Source organism: Aquarana catesbeiana, linkage group LG08 (genome assembly GCF_042186555.1).
Source record: "Aquarana catesbeiana isolate 2022-GZ linkage group LG08, ASM4218655v1, whole genome shotgun sequence".
Lineage (NCBI taxonomy): Eukaryota > Metazoa > Chordata > Amphibia > Anura > Ranidae > Aquarana > Aquarana catesbeiana.
The window spans coordinates 301,690,722-301,712,320 of NC_133331.1; the positions used below are offsets into that span (position 1 = coordinate 301,690,722).

Genomic DNA, 21,599 nt, shown 5'->3' on the forward strand with positions numbered 1-21,599 from the left:
CAAGTCTATCCATTTCTCCAACAGTCCATCTGAGGAACCGCCTCCCTAAATCAGAACCGCGTCATAGAATAAAAACTAATTATAAAAAAGACTATTTATAATAAAGATCCCAGATCACCAGAGCCCAAAAAATCAATCCAGGGAGACCATACAGCCATATACTTAGGATAGCATTCGTGTATATTCATGCATAATCCACAGAGGGGAGGACAAGGGGACAGGTGTTATTTGTTACTCAATAGTTACCCACTGTTTTGATTTACCGTTATAAAACCAATCCACTATTCTGGTCAATACAGATGCTATATGGTACACTTACATATGCGGTAGACCCGTTCCGCCCCCCCCCCCCTGTTTCCCGCTTTACTAAGATGTCTTAGCGGAGCCTAGCGGTGGAGTTCAGCCAGAGGTACCTTACTAAGCTAGACTGTAATGAACGGAAGAACGCCCTCGGAAGTGCTATAGGTAACGTTTGATATACAGTAAATATAAAAAACGAGGTAGAATATCCATCTTGTATATCGCCATTCTCCCTAACTCTCTTTTCAGGAGGGTTTCCTCCTAGCCCCAAGTTGAAATTGACTAATCAAGGTTAGGGATGAGCCGAACACCCCCTTGTTCGGTTTGCAGCAGAACATGCGAACAGGCAAAAAATTTGTTTGAACACGCGAACACCGTTAAAGTCTATGGGACATGAACATGAATAATCTAAAGTTCTAATTTTAAAGGCTTATATGCAAGTTATTTTCATAAAAAGTGTTTGGGGACCTGGGTCCTGCCCCAGGGGACATGGATCAATGCAAAAAAAAGTTTTAAAAAATGGCTGTGTTTTCGGGAGCAGTGATTTTAATAATGCTTAAAGTGAAACAATATAAGTGTAATATTCTTTTAAATTTCGTAGCTGGGGGGTGTCTATAGTATGCCTGTAAAGGGGCGCATGTTTCCCGTTTTTAGAACAGTCTGACAGCAAAATGACATTTCTAAAGGAAAAAAAGTCATTTAAAAGTACTTGCGGCTATTAATGAATTGTCGGTCCCGGCAATACACACAAAAGTTCATTGAAAAAAAACGGCATGGGTTTCCCCCACAGTCCATTACCAGGCCCTTTGGGTCTGGTATAAATATAAGGGGAACCCCGAACCAAAATTTTTTTAAAAAATTGCGTGGGGGTCCCCCCAAATTCTATACCAGGCCCTTCAGGTCTGGTAAGGATATTAAGGAGAACCCCGCACCAAAATTTTTTTTAAAAATGGCGTCCCCCTCAAAATCCATACCAGACTGTGGGGGGAATCCCATGCCGGTTTTTTCATTGACTTTTATGTGTATTGCCGGGACCGACAATTCATTAATAGCCACGAGTACTTTTAAATGACCCTTATCCTTGCCGAAGGAGTGGTATATAAAGCCATTATTTTTTGTATAAATTCCACCGGGAGACCTACTTGTTTCAGAGATGCTACCATAAACCTCCAATCCAAGCGATCAAAGGCCCTCTCCGCATCTAATGAAAGAAGGCTGTGAGATCGGCATTTCCACTTATTCCACTGATGGGGAGAAGGAGCTAAAACTCCAGTTATTTCTCATCTACTGAGATTTATTATATTTTTTTACTTCTTTCCAACAGGTGGATGTGATGTCAGGAATTCCTCGGAGAGACATCTTCTATTATCTGCTGATTGTAAGTCAGAAGATAATGTCATCACACAGGATCCTCCAGGAGGAAATCCAAATACACAAAATATACATCACAGACCTTCCTGTCCGGAGACATCAATGGATCCCTCTGATCAGGGGGAATCTTCTCATCAATCACATACTATGATTGTAAATATCCATGTAAGATCTCACACTGCAGATCGATCAACAGATCCTTCTAATCCCGAGGAATCTTCCTCACCCCATGAAGGAGATCACCAAGGTGACAATCTATTCTCATGTTCAGAGTGCGGGAAATGTTTCACTCAGAAAGGAAATCTTTTGCAACATCAGAAATATCACACAGGTGACCTTCCCTATACATGTTCAGAGTGCGGGAAATCTTTCCTTAAGAAAAATCGTCTTGTTAGACATCAGAGAAATCACACCGGTGAGCGCCCCTATTCATGTTCAGAGTGCGAGAAAACATTCAAAGACCAAGGAGATCTTTCTAAACATCACAAAATTCACACCGGTGAGCGTCCCTATTCATGTTCAGAGTGCGGGAAATCTTTTACTCATAAAGAAGGCCTTGTTAGACATCAGAAAATTCACACGGGTGAACGTCCTTATTCATGTTCAGAGTGCGGGAAATCTTTCACTCGGAAAGGAGGCCTTGTTCTACATCAGAAAATTCACACAGGTGAGCGTCCTTATTCATGTTCAGAGTGCGGGAAATCTTTTAGTCAAAAAAAATGCCTTGTTAAACATCAGAGAATTCACACGGGTGAGCATCCATATTCATGTTCAGAGTGCGGGAAATCTTTCAAAGACAAGAGAGATCTTTCTAAACATCACAAAATTCACACCGTTGAGTGTCCCTATTCATGTTCAGAGTGCGGGAAATCTTTTACTCATAAAAAAGGCCTTGTTAGACATCAGAAAATTCACACAGGTGAGCGTCCTTATTCATGTTCAGAGTGTGGGAAATCTTTCACTCAGAAAGGAGGCCTTGTTCTACATCAGACATTTCACACAGGTGAGCGTCCTTATTCATGTTCAGAGTGCGGGAAGTCTTTCACTCAGAAAGGAAGCCTTGTTCTACATCAGAAAATTCACATAGGTGAGCGTCCTTATTCATGTTCAGAGTGCGGGAAGTCTTTCACTCGTAAAGGAGACCTTGTTCTACATCAGAAAATTCACACAGGGGAGCGTCCTTACTCATGTTCAGAGTGCCGGAAATCTTTTCTTAAAAAATCTGCTCTTCTTGATCATCAGCGAATTCACACGGGTGAGCGTCCTTATTTGTGTTCAGAGTGCGGGAAATATTTCACTGATAAAGGAACCCTTGTTATACACCAGAGAATTCACACGGGTGAGCGTCCTTTTTCTTGTTCAGAGTGCGGGAAATCTTTCACTCAGAAAGGAGCCCTTGTTAGACATCAGAGAATTCACACGGGTGAACTTCCTTTTATATAAGTGCGGGACATTTTTCACTCATAAAGGACACCTGCAACACCAGAGAATTCACATGGTTAACCTTCCATATTTATGTTCAGAGTGTGGGCAATCTTTCTTTAGGAAAAATAAGCTTGTTAAACAACACAAAATTCAGTGTAGTGTGGCTGGTGGGAGGAGATCTGTCAGAGAATGTAGTGTGGATGGTGGGGGGAGAGCTGTCGGAGAATGTAGTGTGGATGGTGGAGGAGGGCTGTCAGAGAATGTAGTGTGGATGGTGGAGGAGATCTGTCGGAGAATGTAGTGTGGATGGTGGAGGAGATCTGTCGGAGAATGTAGTGTGGATGGTGGAGGAGAGCTGTCGGAGAATGTAGTGTGGATGGTGGAGGAGATCTGTCGGAGAATGTAGTGTGGATGGTGGAGGAGATCTGTCGGAGAATGTAGTGTGGATGGTGGAGGAGAGCTGTCGGAGAATGTAGTGTGGATGGTGGAGGAGATCTGTCGGAGAATGTAGTGTGGATGGTGGAGGAGATCTGTCGGAGAATGTAGTGTGGATGGTGGAGGAGAGCTGTCGGAGAATGTAGTGTGGATGGTGGAGGAGATCTGTCGGAGAATGTAGTGTGGATGGTGGAGGAGAGCTGTCGGAGAATGTAGTGTGGATGGTGGAGGAGATCTGTCGGAGAATGTAGTGTGGATGGTGGAGGAGATCTGTCGGAGAATGTAGTGTGGATGGTGGAGGAGAGCTGTCGGAGAATGTAGTGTGGATGGTGGGGGGAGAGCTGTCGGAGAATGTAGTGTGGATGGTGGAGGAGAGCTGTCGGAGAATGTAGTGTGGATGGTGGGGGGAGAGCTGTCGGAGAATGTAGTGTGGATGGTGGAGGAGAGCTGTCGGAGAATGTAGTGTGGATGGTGGGGGGAGAGCTGTCGGAGAATGTAGTGTGGATGGTGGAGGAGAGCTGTCGGAGAATGTAGTGTGGATGGTGGGGGGAGAGCTGTCGGAGAATGTAGTGTGGATGGTGGAGGAGAGCTGTCGGAGAATGTAGTGTGGATAGCGGGGGGAGAGCTGTCGGAGAATGTAGTGTGGATAGCGGGGGGAGAGCTGTCGGAGAATGTAGTGTGGATAGCGGGGGGAGAGCTGTCGGAGAATGTAGTGTGGATAGCGGGGGGAGAGCTGTCAGAGAATGTAGTGTGGATGGTGGAGGAGATCTGTCAGAGAATGTAGTGTGGATGGTGGGGGGAGAGCTGTCGGAGAATGTAGTGTGGATGGTGGAGGAGGGCTGTCAGAGAATGTAATGTGGATGGTGGAGGAGATCTGTCGGAGAATGTAGTGTGGATGGTGGGAGGAGAGCTGTCGGAGAATGTAGTGTGGATGGTGGAGGAGAGCTGTCGGAGAATGTAGTGTGGATGGTGGAGGAGATCTGTCGGAGAATGTAGTGTGGATGGTGGAGGAGATCTGTCGGAGAATGTAGTGTGGATGGTGGAGGAGAGCTGTCGGAGAATGTAGTGTGGATGGTGGGGGGAGAGCTGTCGGAGAATGTAGTGTGGATGGTGGAGGAGAGCTGTCGGAGAATGTAGTGTGGATGGTGGGGGGAGAGCTGTCGGAGAATGTAGTGTGGATGGTGGAGGAGAGCTGTCGGAGAATGTAGTGTGGATGGTGGGGGGAGAGCTGTCGGAGAATGTAGTGTGGATGGTGGAGGAGAGCTGTCGGAGAATGTAGTGTGGATGGTGGGGGGAGAGCTGTCGGAGAATGTAGTGTGGATGGTGGAGGAGAGCTGTCGGAGAATGTAGTGTGGATAGCGGGGGGAGAGCTGTCGGAGAATGTAGTGTGGATAGCGGGGGGAGAGCTGTCGGAGAATGTAGTGTGGATGGTGGAGGAGAGCTGTCAGAGAATGTAGTGTGGATGGTGGAGGAGAACTGTTGGAGAATGTAGTGTGGATGGTGGGAGCTGTCGGAGAATGTAGTGTGGATGGTGGAGGAGATCTGTCGGAGAATGTAGTGTGGCTGGTGGGAGGAGATCTGTCAGAGAATGTAGTGTGGATGGTGGGGGGAGAGCTGTCGGAGAATGTAGTGTGGATGGTGGAGGAGGGCTGTCAGAGAATGTAATGTGGATGGTGGAGGAGATCTGTCGGAGAATGTAGTGTGGATGGTGGGAGGAGAGCTGTCGGAGAATGTAGTGTGGATGGTGGAGGAGAGCTGTCGGAGAATGTAGTGTGGATGGTGGAGGAGATCTGTCGGAGAATGTAGTGTGGATGGTGGAGGAGATCTGTCGGAGAATGTAGTGTGGATGGTGGAGGAGAGCTGTCGGAGAATGTAGTGTGGATGGTGGGGGGAGAGCTGTCGGAGAATGTAGTGTGGATGGTGGAGGAGAGCTGTCGGAGAATGTAGTGTGGATGGTGGAGGAGAGCTGTCGGAGAATGTAGTGTGGATGGTGGAGGAGATGTAGGAGAATGTAGTGTGGATGGTGGGGGAGAGCTGTCGGAGAATGTATTGTGGATGGTGGGAGGAGAGCTGTCGGAGATTGTAGTGTGGATGGTGGAGGAGAACTGTCAGAGAATGTAGTGTGGATGGTGGGAGGAGATCTGTCGGAGGATGTAGTGTAGATGGTGGAGGAGAGCTGTCGGAGAATGTAGTGTGGATGGTGGAGGAGAGCTGTCGGAGAATGTAGTGTGGATGGTAGAGGAGAGATGTCGGAGAATGTAGTGTGGATGGTGGAGGAAAGCTGTCGGAGAATGTAGTGTGGATGGTGGAGGAAAGCTGTCGGAGAATGTAGTGTGGATGGTGGAGGAGAGCTGTCGGATGAATTCAGTGTGGATGGTGGAGGAGAGCTGTCGGGGAATGTAGTGTGGATGGTGGAGGAGAGCTGTCGGAGAATGTAGTGTGGATGGTGGAGGAGAGATGTCGGAGAATGTAGTGTGGATGGTGGAGGAGAGCTGTCAGGGAATGTAGTGTGGATGGTGGAGGAGAGCTGTCAGGGAATGTAGTGTGGATGGTGGAGGAGATCTGTCGGAGAATGTAGTGTGGATGGTGGAGGAGAGCTGTCGGAGAATGTAGTGTGGATGGTGGAGGAGAGCTGTTAGAGAATGTAGTGTGGAGGGTATTTACATCCAAATCCAAGTCGATTTGGATGTAATTACCCTCAAATTAAAGCTGAAAGTCTGACAGTTAAAGCACATCTTGTTCTTTTCATTTCAAATCCATTGTGGTGTTGTATAGAGCCAAAAAGATTAGAATTGTGTCGATGTCCCAATATTTATGGACCTCACTGTATAATGTAAATGAGTCTAGTCTGGCTTGCCACATTGTTGTTTGTTCTAATTAACCCTGCAATTGTATGAAGGAGTTCTGTGTTTATACTTATAATCTACTGTGTGAAGCTCGGTGACAACAAGTCTGACCTGTAGTGAAATCCTGATTAATCATAACAATGCCCAGGAGGGCACGGAGTCACATCGGCTGCTTTAAGGGATTAGTTAATTAGCTCATGTTAATCCTGTTTCTGGTTAGAGTAATATGAGAAGGAGGGGGGAACCTCCTCTTTAACTGTATATAAAGACTTGTATTTTGGTTCTAATAAAAGAGTCTATGTTTAGCAACTAAACAAGTATTGTCTTGTTTTGTGCTTGTGAGCGCTTGGAATATCTGATATCTATATTCAGACTGGGAGGAAATGGTATATGACAAAAGCACTGAAGCGGAGTGTAGGGACGTTTCGTTACACTCTCCTTGCCCGGACTGTCAGTTTAGGTGGACAGCCATGTCTTGGTAGGTTTGCAGTTGTGCCATACTCTTGCCATTTTTGGACGATGGATTGAACAGTGCTCCGTGAGATGTTTAAAGCTTTGTGATATTGTTTTATAAACTAACCCTGCTTTAACCTTCTCCACAACTTTATCCCTGACCTGTCTGGTGTGTTCCTTAGCCTTCATGATGCTGTTTGTTCACTAAAGTTCTCTAACAAACCTCTGAGGGATTCATGGAACAGCTGTATTTATACTGAGATTAGATTACACACAGGTGGACTCTATTTACTAATTAGGTGACTTCTGAAGGCAGTTGGTTCCACTCGATTTTAGTTAGAGGTATCAGAGTAAAGGGGGCAGAATAAAAAAAAAACACCACACTTTTCACATATTTATTTGTAAAAAAAAATGAAATACATTTATCGTTTTCCTTTCACTTCACAATTATGTGCCACTTTGTGTTGGTCTATCACATAAAATCCCAATAAAATACATTTACATTTTGGTTGTAACATGACAAAATGTGGAAAATTTCAAGGGGTATGAATACTTTTTCAAGCACTGTACACATATGTGGTATGATTTTATTTTCTATTTTGGGCCAGTTTTCCTTTGAGAATAAAAAAAAAAAAAGGCAGGAGATATCCATTGCCATTTACCACCAAATGAAAGCTCCTGAAAAAAACAAGGTATAATCCACCTGGATGAACAAAAGTTACTAACACATGTCAAAGTCAAAAAATTGGGCTTAGGCATTTAGATTTGTTTCATCCTTAGGTGTGAAGGGGTTAAAGAACAAAACAAATGTTAATGTTGTCAACTATATGCAAATTGCCAAAAAGTGGCATAGCAAGTCACTTGTGATCTTTTTTTTAGTACCACACTGTATTCTGTACAAATGCAAAAAATGACTTTGCAGTGTTCCAGAAACAACAGCTAAACAATAGCGCAGTGGCTGGAGAATATGGAAGCAAATCGATTTGGGCCTTGATCAGCAATCTAAGTGGGAGAGATTATTACATTTTTGTCCTCGAAATTACAAGAGCGTGTCTTTTTAGAGACCGCAGCCATTAATATTGTATAGACTTCCTTTCCTTTATGAAAGCATTTCTACTCCCCTGGGATGTAGAAGTCTATATGCCATGGCATATAGACTTTTTTTCCCCCCTTTTCTTTCCATTTCGCATTTATTAACCTTCAATATCATCCCAATTGCATAAAGGTGTTAAACTATGATTATTCTGTTTATATTCCTTTTGGATCTCTCTGTAATTCTTGATCATTCTTCAGCCCCTGCGGTGACCTGTATGCTTGCTTCTGATTTCTTATGTTGTGTTATAAAACAATTAAATACATTGAAACAAAGTATTTCTACTTGGTAACCATAAGGCATATGTTATTCTGGGGGGAAAAAAAGACCAGATACATCCTAAATATAGAGCAATTTATCCAACTCTCCATCCAGAGCCTCTGGTTTATAGACCAGATACATCCTAAATATAGAGCCATTTAAAGTTTACGATGCTTAGTTATGAATGGTCAAAGTCAGTGATCACTGACTGTGCATTCGGAAAAGGAAGGAGCCGGTAAATTACAGATTTACTGCCTCCTTCATCCATTCTCCATACTGAAAGATCCGGGACATGGGGGGACGGGAGGAGGACATGGAGAGCCGGGGAGGACGCAGGGGGACCTGGAGGACTAAACGGATCAGTGCCCAGAGGAGGACACGGAGAGCCGGGGAGGACGCAGGGGGACACGGAGGACAAAATGGATCGGGACCCAGAGGACAAGGGGAGCACAGAGGAGGATCCAGGGAGCACACAGGAGGAGCAAAGAGGGGGACAGCCTGGGGGGGTGATTGGTGCGGCAGTGGGGGCAGTTACAAGCACCAATCTCCCTGACAGCCGCGGGAGGGATAGAAACAGAAGCAGCTGTCAGAAAAGCTATACAGGGAGTGTTGGTGCTTCTAACTCCCTAGTATCGGTCAGTGGCAGAACTACCAGAGTCGCAGCAGTCGCACTTGCGACTGGGCCCTGGCATTCCGCCACTGTCGGGCCCCAGCGGGGTTGCTAATCGCATGGCTCTGAGCAGAGAGCGTGTATCTTTTATACAGCTCACAGCCTTAATTGACAGTACTCCCTCTCTCCTCTCTTGCACGATCTGCTCCATTTTCAACCACCCCCTCTCTGTCCTGTGTGAGCTTGTTAGCTTCACACTTGACTTCCCGCAGAGTACACACAGGAGAGGGGGGGGGGTCGGAGAAGGAGCAGATCGTGCAAGAGAGGAGAGAGGGAGAACTGTCAATAACCGATAAGCACTTATGGGAGGCACTAATGGGCACTGATAGGTGGGATTGATAGACACTGATAGGCAGCACTGATGGGCACTGAAAGGGCGGCATTGATGGGCACTGAGAGGCAGCATGGAAGAGTTGTGATAGGCAGCACTGATGAGTTGTGATAGGCAGCACTGATGAGTTGTGATAGGCAGCACTGATGGGTTGTGATAGACAGCACTGATGGGCACTGGTAGGCGGCATGGATGGATACTGATAGGCGGCATTGATGGCACTGATAGGTGGCACTGATAGGCAGAATTGATGGGCACTGAAATGCAGGATTGATAAGTGGCATTGATGAGCACTGATAGGTGGCATTGATGAGCACTGATAGATGGCATTGATAGGCAGAATTGTTGGGCACTGTTAGGCAGCATTGATGAGCACTGATACGCATCAATGCCACCTGTACATACTGCCCCCATCATACCCTCCGCACTCCTCTCCTGCACATACTGCCCCATCATACCCTCCGCACTCCTCTCCTGCACATACTGCCCCATCATACCCTCTGCACTCCTCTCCTGTACATACTGCCCCCATCATACCCTCGGCACTCCTCTCCTGTGCATACTGCCCCCATCATACCCTCGGCACTCCTCTCCTGTACATACCGCCTCCATCATAACCTCCGCACTCCTCTCCTGTACATACCGCCCCCATCATACCCTCTGCACTCCTCTCCTGCACATACTGCCCCCATCATACCCTCCGCACTCCTCTCCTGTAATACCGCCCCATCATACCCTCCGCACTCTTCTCCTGCACATACTGCCCTCATCATACCCTCCGCACTCCTCTCCTGCACATACTGCCCCCATCATACCCTCCGCACTCCTCTCCTGCACATACTGCCCCCATTATACCCTCCACACTCCTCTCCTGTACATACCACCCCATTATACCTTCCACACTCCTCTCCTGCACACACCACCCCCCATCATACCCCCCACACTCCTCTTCTGCACATACTGCCCCCATCATACCCTCCGCACTCCTCTCCTGTACATATTGCCCCTATCATACCCTCTGCACTCCTCTCCTGTACATACTACCCCTATCATACCATCCGCATACCTCTCCTGTACATACTGCCCCATCATACCCTCCCTACTCCTCTCCTGTACATACTACCCCTATCATACCATCCGCATTCCTCTCCTGTACATACTGCCCCCATCATACCCTCTGCACTCCTCTCCTGTACATACCCCCCCCCATCATACCCTCCACACTCCTCTCCTGTACATACCACCCCCATCATACCCTCCGCGCTCCTCTCCTGTACATACTGCCCCCATCATACCCTCCGAACTCCTCTCCTGTACATACTGCCCCCCATCAAACCCTCCAGAAATGTTATTTAATCACAAAACGATATGTATAGTATATAGTGTATACTACATAAAAAAATGCTCTTCATTGCATTGTACAGAGGTAATGAATTTAATGTACTACAAAAAAATATATATTTGCCGTGCGCTGCTAATGTGTTCAGGTTTGGCTTGAAGAAAAGGTGGCAACCCTAAAATCGGGACTGTTGGCAAGTATGATATAATAGAGTCTGAGCCTACTTGTGTATACAGCACACATGTATTCCACTCACAGAATACTCCTTCATTACAGAGGAACAAATGAGAGTCTTACAGACACATAAACACACAATGCAAGGGAGGAAAAAATATGTAAAGGAAAAACACAGCAATTCAGCTGAACATACTTAATTTTTCTGTGATTTGATCTGCAGTTTTTTTAAGATGGTCACCGGATCTGGTGATTCATATTTTTTAACCATTGCAGTGTTATTTTATAATATTCACATAGTAAATATAGACGGGACTCCCCCTTTAACCACTTCAATACCAGGCACTTAGACACCTTCCCGCCCAGCCCAATTTTCACCTTTCAGCGCTGTTGCAATTTGAATGACAATTGCGCGGTCATGCTACACTGTACCCAAACAATTTTTTTATCATTTTGTTCCCACAAATAGAGCTTTCTTTTGGTGGTATTTGATCACCTCTGCGTTTTTTATTTTTTGCGCAACAAATAAAAAAAGACCGAAAATTTCGAAAAAAACAAGTTTTTCTTTGTTTCTGTTACATTTTTTTGTAAATAAGTACGCTTTCTCCTTCAATAATGGGCACTGATATAGCTGCACTGATGGGCACTGATACGGCGGCACTGATGGGCACCGATGAGGTGGCACTGATGAGGTGGCACTGATGATGAGCACTGATAGGCGGCACTGATAGGTGGCACTGATGGGCACTGATAGGTGGCACTGGTATACGGCACTGATGGGCATTCATAGGTGGCACCGATGGGCACACATAGGCGGCACTGATGGGCACTCGTAGGTGGCATTGATTGGTATATATGGGTGGCACTGATGGGTACTTATGTGTGGCACTGATGGGCACTGATAGGTGGGCACAGATGGGCACAGATGGGCACTGACAGGTGGCACCAATGGGCAATGACAGGTGGCACAGATGGGCAATGACAGGTGGCACTGATATAGCATTGCTGGGCAGATCTGGGCATTGGCATAATAGATTGTTGGCATAATAGTGCCAATCAGTGCCCATTTGTGGGCACTGATTGGCACAGATTGGGCACATGTGGATGGCCATGGGGTACATACCTGGCCATCCACGTTGCCCCTTTCCTGGTGGTCCTAGTGGCATCCCTGGTAGTCCAGTGGGGTGATCTGCGCGGGGGCTGCGCCCCTGCCAGGAGAGCCGCCGATCGGCTCTCCTCTACTTGCGTCTGTCAGACGCGAGTGAGGAAGAGCCGATCAACGGCTCTTCCTATTGACAGCGTGATCAGCCATGATTGGACACGGCTGATCACATGGTAAAGAGCCTCCGCCGGAGGTTTTTTACCAAGATCAGTGTAGCGGTGTGTCAGACTGACACACCGCTCCACCGATCGCCGCGATGCGCGCCCCCGGGGGCGCGCTGCGGCATGTTATCCTGCTGGACGTCATATGACGCCCAGTCAGGATAACAGAACCACTTCCCGGACGTCAATCCGCTATAGGGCGGGCGGGAAGTGGTTAATGACATTACTCTGAAGGTGGAGATCTTTTCGAATTATGAGTGGGACAGGAAGTGTGTGATTTGTTTGTACAGACACAGGAAGTGATACCACAACTAGGGAGGAAGTGACGTCAGGTGCAGATAGGAAGTGATAGACAGACAGGAAGTGAGGTATCTTATGTACAGGAAGTGATGTAGGGATTTAAACAGGAAGTTCCGGGTGAAAGGTGAGCCAGGAGGAAGTAGAGAGAAGACGTTGGAAGAGGCAGCAGAGGAGGTAATAAGTTATTAATTTATATTTACACCCAGTAACCCCCCCCCCGTCATGTCCGTCCTCTTCCTCCATAGTCACTGTGATGTCTTTTATCTCCAGCAAATGATGATATACACATATATAGAGTATATTATAATCAATACAGTAACTGTACTATCTGCTTCCATGTTCTACAGTAAGGATGAGCTCCGGCGCGTTCGCACAGCCCACATGCAGAGCCCGCCAGGAGGTCGGCACTGTGCTGCGCTAATCACAGGCAGTGAGACATTTCCCGATGTGCGGCTGCAGAGATCGGGAAATGTCTCACTGCCTGTGATTAGCGCAGCGCCGACTTTCTGGCGGGCTCGGCACGTGGGCTGTTCGAACACGCCGGAGCTCATCCTTATTCTACAGCGCCACACAAACTGTTGGTGCTTTATAAAACATGTATAATAATAATAATATAGAAACATTACCTATATACTGTATAGTGTCTTCATAAATAGAACATTATTAATAACATTAACCACTTGACCTCCGGAAGATATGCCCCCCTTACTGACCAGGCCATTTTCTGTGATACAGCGCTGCATTACTTTAACTGACAATTGCGCAGACGTGTGACGCTATACCCAAACAAAATTTATTTATTTACTTTTTTGCCCCACAAATAGAGCTTTCTTTTGGTGGCATTTGATCACCTCTGCTGGTTTTATTTTATTTATTTTATAAAAACAAAAAAGAGCGACAATTTTGAAAACAATATTTTTTTACTTTCTGTTATAAAACATATCCACCAAAAAATTTTTAAAAAATTTAATTTCTTCATAAATTTAGGCAAATATGTATTTTGCTACATATTTTTGGTAAAATAAAAATATCAATATGCCTGAATTATAGATTGGTTTGCGCAAAAGTTACAGCGTCTACAAACTATGGGATTTTTTTTTTTTTTTTTTTTTTTACTAGTAATGGCGGCGATCAGCGACTTATAGCGGGACTGTGATATTGCCAGGAAACTAACTGCCACTTTTGACACTTTTTGGGGACCAATGACACTAAGGCCCCTTTCACACTGGGGCGGTTTGCAGGCGTTATTGTGCTAAAAATACCGCCTGCAAACCGCCCCTAAACAGCCTCCGCTGTTTGTTCAGTGTGAAAGCCCGAGGGCTTTCACATTGAAGCGGTGCGCTGGCAGGACGGTAAAAAAAAGTCCTGCGAGCCGCATCTTTGGAGCGCCGCTCCTGCCCATTGAAATCAATGGGACAGCGCGGCTATACCGTGGCAATATCGCGGCTATAGCCGTGCTGTACGAGCGGTTTTAACCCTTTTTCGCCCGCCAGTGGGGGTTAAAACCGCACCGCTAGCGGCCAAATACAGCCGCAAAAACGACGGTAAAACAGCGCTAAAAACATCGTTGTTTTACCGCCGACGCCCCCACCGCCCCAGTGTGAAAGGGGCCTAATACAGTGATAGTGCAGTATTTTTTAGCACTGATCACCGTATTAATAACACTAGAGAATACAGTGGCAGTCTTTGCAACTTTTTATCTCGCACAGTATTTGCGCAGTTTCGGGCTTTAAAAAAAATAAAGCGGTAAAGTTAGTCCAATTTTTTTTTTGCATAATGTGAAAGATGATGTTACGCCGAGTAAATAGATAACATGTCAATCTTCAAAATTGCACATGCTCGTGGAATGGCGCCAAACTTCGGTACTAAAATATCCCCATAGGCGACGTTTAAAATTTTTTTACTGGTTACATGTTTTGAGTTACAGAGGAGGGCTAGAATTATTTTACCACTACTGACCCACGTCAATTTTGAGAAAGCTGCAGTCCATTTGGATTAATTATACACATCTTTGGCGCTGTTAAAACTTTTTTGCACAACCTCTATTAACTATCCTGGTTAAAAAAAATAAATGTGTATACTTGCCTACTTCCTGCCCATTCTGGTCAGTCCAGTAACGTGATTCGAGTTCCATGTTTCATCCAGCAGAAGCTTCAGGGGAGAGGAGGGACCACTGATAGTGGCTTCACCATGGAAGCCTATAGGTGATGTAATGGTTCCTGGCTTTCACAGCCATATGTGGGTACTTTTTCCCAAGGCGTCTTTCAGGACAGCACCTGAGAGATAGCGACTCCACCCACCGGAAACAGGAAACACCTTCTTCCTCCAAACTTTAAAGGGAGGCGCCTCCCTACCATACCTCAGTTTTTGTGTTTCCTCCGGCCCGGAGGGAACATCTTTTTGAAGGGGAGTCAAGGTCTCTCAGATGCTCCTGGGAGACAGGGCTTCCTTTCTTTTTTTCCTCCTTTAGGAGACCCGCTGTCCTCCCGGCCTACCCAAGCCTTTGCAGCGGTAGCAATCGGGCTCCTCTTCCCCTCCTGGTGCTCGGTGAGAGCCGTAGACCCAGTGATCTGCGCGGTCGTAGGAGCGGCGGTGCGCGTGCGCCGCCGCCATGTTTTTTGGCCGGCAGGCGCGGCGGAAGTGACAAGGCGGGTCAGCAGAAGCGTCATTTCCGGCGTGGATGCAAGGGGGGAGGAGGGAGGACAGGAACTGGCGCCTACTTCCGCTTCCGGTCCGGTGCAGATGCACTATGGGAGTCCGGAAGCGGCATATGAAACCACAAGTGAGGAGCTGCATACCAGAGATGGAGGACTCAGTGTCTGCAGCGGTGGGGACAGGCACAGGCGCCAGTAAAGCTCAGGTAGGAGCAGAAGTTTAAGTCTGCCTTTCTTCCTTTTCCTGGGTTTGGTCTATTTTCTTTTTTCTTACCCCCTAGTGGCAAGGGGCCTGTCTGGGCACTAGAGGCTGACTGGTTTCTTCTTAGTGCACCTGTGGGTGATTCTTGTGTAGCTGAGACTGGGTCTCACTAAAAGGTCCCCTTGTTTTTTTGCTTTTTTTGTCTTTTCTCTCACAGGCTAAAAGCTCTGACCCAAAAAAGAGATGTCCTTCTTGCAGGGCCAAAATGGGAGAAAATTGGAAAAAAGTTTTATGCAGTACATACATCACTTCTTTAGTTAAGGAGGAATCAGCTTCAGTTTGTGATGATCTGGTTGCCTCTGTAAAGAAGGAACTATACGCCACGATTCAGACTTTTCGTGACTCTTTAGTTAATCCAGCTGCTAGTCAGCCATCCACTTCTGAGGCTTCCCAGGGTTCTACTTCTTTCCCCATGGTAGAAGCTTTACCTGAAGGCCCCTCTATCAGGGAAGAGCAGTCCCCTACTCCTTCCGTTAAAGATTCGGAGGAGGAGGGTGAGGAAGCGGAGGTGGCTCCTTCCAAATTTAAGCTTTCCCTAGAGGAGGTAGACGGACTCCTTAAGGCTATCCATGTTACACTTGGCTTAAGTGAGGAAAAGAAGGAGTTATCTCTTCATGACCGCATGTATGCAGGGTTAAATGAGCCTAAGGGGCGAACATTTCCGGTTCATTCGGTCATTTCTGACGCCATTACTAAAGAATGGCAAGATCCAGAGAAAAAGCCCTTTTTTTCCAGAGCCCACAAAAGGCGCTTTCCTTTTGAGGAGGACCCTTCTGCGTTGTGGAATAAGGTGCCCAGGTTGGATGCAGCCTTTTCACAGGTCTCAAGATCCACAGACCTGTCTTTTGAAGACATGGGTGTTCTAAGGGATCCAATGGACAAACGCATGGATCTTTTGCTCAAGAGATCATGGCAATCAATCATGAGCAATTTAAAACCAGCAATGGCCACAACCTGTGTAGCCAGGAATCTGGAATACTGGGTGAACCAACTTAGATCTCATATAGTGGCAGATTCCCCCAAGCAGGAGATCTTAGATTCCTTTCCTACCCTGATTTCTGCGGTTGCTTATATTGCTGATGCTTCGGCTGAAGCTATCAAAATGTCAGCTAGGTCTGCAGCTTTAGCAAATGCTGCGAGAAGAGCTTTATGGCTAAAAACCTGGCCAGGTGATATAGCTTCAAAGAGTAAACTTTGTGGTATTCCCTTTTCAGGTGACCTTCTTTTTGGCCCTGATCTAGATAATATCCTAGACAGAACTGCCGATAAGAAGAAGTCCTTTCCGGTCATAAAGAAAAAGCAGACCCCAAAACGTCTTTTTCGACCTCAAAAAACTCAACAGCAACAGCAGGAAAATAAGTTTCAGGGCAGGAGAAAAAATTGGTCCGCGCAAAAGGCGAAGGGCAAAGGCGGAATTCTCTTCCGTCCTCCTTCACAGGCCGAAAACTAACAATGACTCATCTCTGCGGGTCGGCGGAAGATTACGAGAGTTTCTTCCGCAGTGGTCAGTGATAACTACAAATCAGTTTATTCTGACCACTCTCTCGCAGGGTTATACTCTCGAGTTTTCCAGAAGCCCCCCAAGAAGGTTTCTGGTAACAAATGCTCCTCGAGATCCAATAAGGGCCCTGGCCATGAAATCCTCTCTGGAGGAACTGATGCAGCAGGGTGTAGTAATCCCAGTGCCACCAGAGGAATGGCACGAGGGCTTCTATTCACATGTCTTCCTGGTAAAAAAACCAACAGGAAGATTTCGTTTAATTCTAAATTTAAAGCCACTAAACAGAGCCATCAAATACAGAAAGTTTAAGATGGACTCAATTTTCACCGCCAGAAATCTTCTGACTCCAGGTTGTTTCATGGCGTCAGTGCATCTAAAGGATGCATACCTGCATATTCCAATCTCATCCCAGTCCCAGAGGTTTCTCAGGTTGGCGGTAAAGTTGGAAGGCAGAATTCAGCATCTGCAATTCAGAGCCCTACCCTTCGGGCTATCATCGGCACCCCGAATTTTTACCAAAGTAATGGCAGAGGCCCTAGCTCCGCTGCGTCTTCAGGGAATCGCAGTAATTCCTTACTTAGACGATCTGCTATTTTTCGCCCCCTCAAGAGAGGAATTGAGGAGCAATTTAAGCAGAGCATGCAGCCATCTGGAGTCTCTAGGTTGGATCCTAAATCTCCAAAAATCTTCCCTGGAACCATCTCAGGAAATTCGGTTTCTAGGGTATATAATAAATTCGGTAAGCCAAAACATTTTTCTTCCTTCAGAGAAGAAAGGAAAAATCCAGGATACAGTGTCTTTTTTGCAGACCAGCCAGCAGCTGACGGTAAGATTGGTCATGTCAGCCCTGGGTGTTCTGACTTCGTCAATGCCAGCTGTTCAGTGGGCAAGACTACACTTCAGACATCTGCAGGTTTTTCTTCTGAGATCTTGGGATCACAATTTGGAATCCCTAGACTCAGAGGTAAGAGTTCCAACCCAAGTGAAGAGGTCACTATGGTGGTGGAAAAGGCAGGATATCCTATTGGAGGGGTTAGTCTGGGCCTTTCCAATCGAAAAAAGGCTGACAACCGATGCCAGTTCCTGGGGTTGGGGAGCCCACCTAGAAAAGGGTTTCACTCAGGGAAACTGGTCCAGGAAAGAGGCGACCAAGTCCTCAAACTGGAGAGAGCTCAAGGCGATCGACTTGGCTCTGAAGTTATTTGCTCAGGGGCTTCGGGCCCAGCATGTTCAAATACTAACAGAAAGGTCCTGCAAGCTGTTGTCCCGCCCTAAGGGGGTAAGTCTCTGTTATCCTCTCAGGTGCTGTCCTGAAAGACGCCTTGGGAAAAACCAAGTTAGACTTACCGGTAACTTGTTGTGTTTCCTACAGATGGATCCAGTAATGGGAACCCACCAGAGAGATGTCCTCCTCCTCTGTATTCCCGGGATTCCACACAGGAAGATCGCACCATCCCTCACCTTCATCAGGTAGGTGGGACTGAGCAACTAGGACTCAAATACGTTGTGGAATTCTACACTTTGAGATAGTTCTTCTATATCATCTCGATTCCTTTTACAAATCCATTCTATCATGTTTGGGGTTTAGGGTGAAGAACTGAAAGACATCAAAGTTGAGGTTAAAGTAGAAAAAGAAGAGATGTTTGAGGATCAGCAGTCTATGGAGGAAGGTGACACACAAGAGAGATGTCCCCGTCCTCTGTATTCCCGGGATTCCACACAGGAAGGTCAAAGCATCCCTCACCACCATCATCAGGTAGGTGGGACTGAGCAACTAGAACATAAATCTAAGCTATGAGAGGACATGTTCCATTTTACACATATATTCTACTATCTTTGGGGTTTAGGATGAGAAACTGAAAGACATTAAAGCTGAGATTAAAAGGGAAGAAGAAGAGATGTCGATAAGTGGAGCTCAGCAGTCAATGGAGGAGGGAGGTCCTCTGTATTCCTGGGATTCCACACAGGAAGATCACACCATCCCTCACCATCATCAGGTAGATAGGACCGAGCAATTGGAACTCATATGTATTCTAAGCTATGGGATGATATTTTTCTATATAATCTCTTGCTCCATTTTATAAATGTATTTTATCATCTTTGGGGTTTAGGGCAAGAGATGTCCCCTTCCTCTGTATTCCCAGGATTCCATACAGGAGGATCACACCATCCCTTACCAGGATCAGGTAGGTGGGGCTGGACATGTAGACCTAAATATGCATTCTAAGCTATGAGAGGACATTATTTTTTTATAGATTCTTGTTTTAATGCTTACTTCTACATCTTTTGGTTTCTAGCTCATTCTCTTTTTTTCTTTTTAATCAATATACGTTCCTTTTTTCTGTGGCTGTTAAGTCCAGTCACATTTCATTGTGGGTCCTCTTCCTCCTTGTGTTCTTACAATGGGGGTGCATACTGAATGACATGGTGCTGTCCTTTGCTACTGTAAGTCCAGGCTGATGTGATGATGTCCCACTAGGGACTGGGTCCCAGGCTTCCTGGGCTCACAGGAAATGGGCAGTAGACCTTATTTTTCTCTACTTCAGATCAGTAATACCTGCTGGTCTTGTCCCTCCCCCAGTCTGTGACTGGACAGTGACAGGAGAAACAGCAGACTGATGAGCTCATCTCTCTGTCACTCTGCTCCCTCCTGCTATCAGTTCTTCTTAAAATTGCAGCACAGCTGATTGGTCACTTGTTCTGTTTCCCCCTCTCCCAGTCTGAGCTCTTATGTTCAGGGAGTACAAGAGCCTGATACCAAGTTATGTTTAGGTACTTACACCGCTTACATTTATTTAAAAAAAAAATACTAGATTAGGACCTAACCATAACCCCCCTCCTTCCCCCAAGGATACCTAACAGCCCCCCCATAAAAGTAATAGGGGGGGCCGACCATCCAACCATACCCCTCCATGAGGTAAACCAAGGGTTATGGTGCAGACCCCCTCCTCCCCTATACTAATGCCCAGGGGAGGGGAGGAGGGGAAAAAAAACATAGCCCTATAGGTAACAGCCATGGGGCCTGTGCCCCTACTTACCTGGACTTGGCTGGCACCTGTGGCTCCTGCTCCCGCCACTGTCACTGACTCCATTTCGCGCAGCGAACATTGCGGCCATCGCGACTTTTTAAAAAGAAACTCCCAGTCTCTTCGCCGCTGCGAAGACCGGACGTGTACACCAGCCAGCCAACTCCTGCATTCTGCAGGCTGGAAGCCATGCACCCGACCGGAAGTCCCGTCCCTTCCGGAAATGAGATCACCCGCCATCGGAATCCGGAACGAACGAAGGCCCAGGAAGGATACGCCACTCCACGCTCCACGTTCTGACAGACCCCCCCTGGCCGGCACCCAAGCTCTTGCCGAGCAGGGAGCAAAAGAATACCCCCCGCCTATCTGGGAGGATGCTGGGATGGCCCAAAGACCCCAGGGTCTAAGAAAAGGAAAAAGAAACAAAAAAAACTCCCATGCACAGGACCTCTGCCTGAATAGAGTGCAGCACATCCGTAGTTCCTCGCAGCGCTTCCACCATGGCGGAGGAAACTCTACAACCGAGGACATGGTGGAAGTGTCCTGCCTTTAAAAGACATTGATCGCAGTGTTTCCTAGGAAAGTGGGTGGAGCTGCGCTCTCTCCAGGTGCTGTCCTGAAAGAGGTTTTGAGAAAAACTTTTATTGATGTATTAGGTAATGGAAAGCTGCTGTCATTTTTATTTCAGTTGACTTTAATAGATTTTTTTATTATTTAGGGTGAAGAGCGGTTTAATATAAAAGCTGAGGTTAAAGAAGAAGAAGTAGAGACATATGTGGGGGGTGATCAGCTGTCCACGGAGGAGGTCGGGATGATTATGAAAAGTGAAGAGGAAAAAATATCTCCACCTATCCACAGAAGTAAGTATAGGCACTATGGAAGAAGCGGGTCACAGTCTCATTTTACTTCTCAAACGCCTGCTTTTAATGCCAGTGGGAACTTAGCCTAACACATGTTGGCCACACATTTTATCCCTTGATCATCCTAGATGTTTACCCCTGTCCCAGCCAGCATCATTAGTACAGTGACCGTGCATATTGTTAGCACTGATCACTGTATTGGTGTCACTAGTTCCCAAAAATGTCAAAAGTGTCAGGTATCCGATTTTGTCCGTCACAATATCGCAGTCACGCTATAAGCCGACATTACTAGTAAAAAATAAAAAATGAATTAAAATTTCATAAATATATCACATAGTTTGTAGACGCTATAACGTTTGCGCAAACCACACCACATGAAAGCTCCATCTCCATTCCTCAATATAAGGCCATGTTCCCAACAAATGAGGAGGAGATACTGTACACCATATGAAAGGTCCACCTCCATTCCTCAATATAATGTCATGTTCCCAACAAATGAGGAGGAGATACTGTACACCATATGAAAGGTCCATCTCCATTCCTCAATATAACGTCATGTTCCCAACAAATGAGGTGGAGATACTGTACACCATATGAAAGGTCCATCTCCATTCCTCAATATAACGTCATGTTCCCAACAAATGAGGAGGAGATACTGTACACCATATGAAAGGTCCATCTCCATTCCTCAATATAACGTCATGTTCCCAACAAATGAGGAGGAGATACTGTACACCATATGAAAGGTCCATCTCCATTCCTCAATATAACGTCATGTTCCCAACAAATGAGGAGGAGATACTGTACACCATATGAAAGGTCCATCTCCATTCCTCAATATAATTTCATGTTTCCAGAAAATGCTATGACATCTCCATTACTCCCCATAGCCGTTATTAATGCAAAAATACATTTTACCCATTGTGTCTTAGTTGTTTTGGGTGTTTAATATCCTTTAACCAGAAATAAGTCACG

At 46.2% G+C, this 21,599-nt stretch overlaps 1 protein-coding gene across 1 annotated transcript in view; it reads left to right on the forward strand.

Moving 5' to 3' along the window:
* LOC141106868 (uncharacterized) overlaps positions 1–21,599 on the forward strand; it is a 210,441-nt gene that overhangs the window by 161,927 nt on the left and 26,915 nt on the right. Inside the window, 2 exon segments of the mRNA XM_073597796.1 lie at positions 1,625–3,107; positions 3,109–3,391. Of these exon segments, the coding sequence (XP_073453897.1) occupies positions 1,625–3,107; positions 3,109–3,391 (1,766 nt within the window).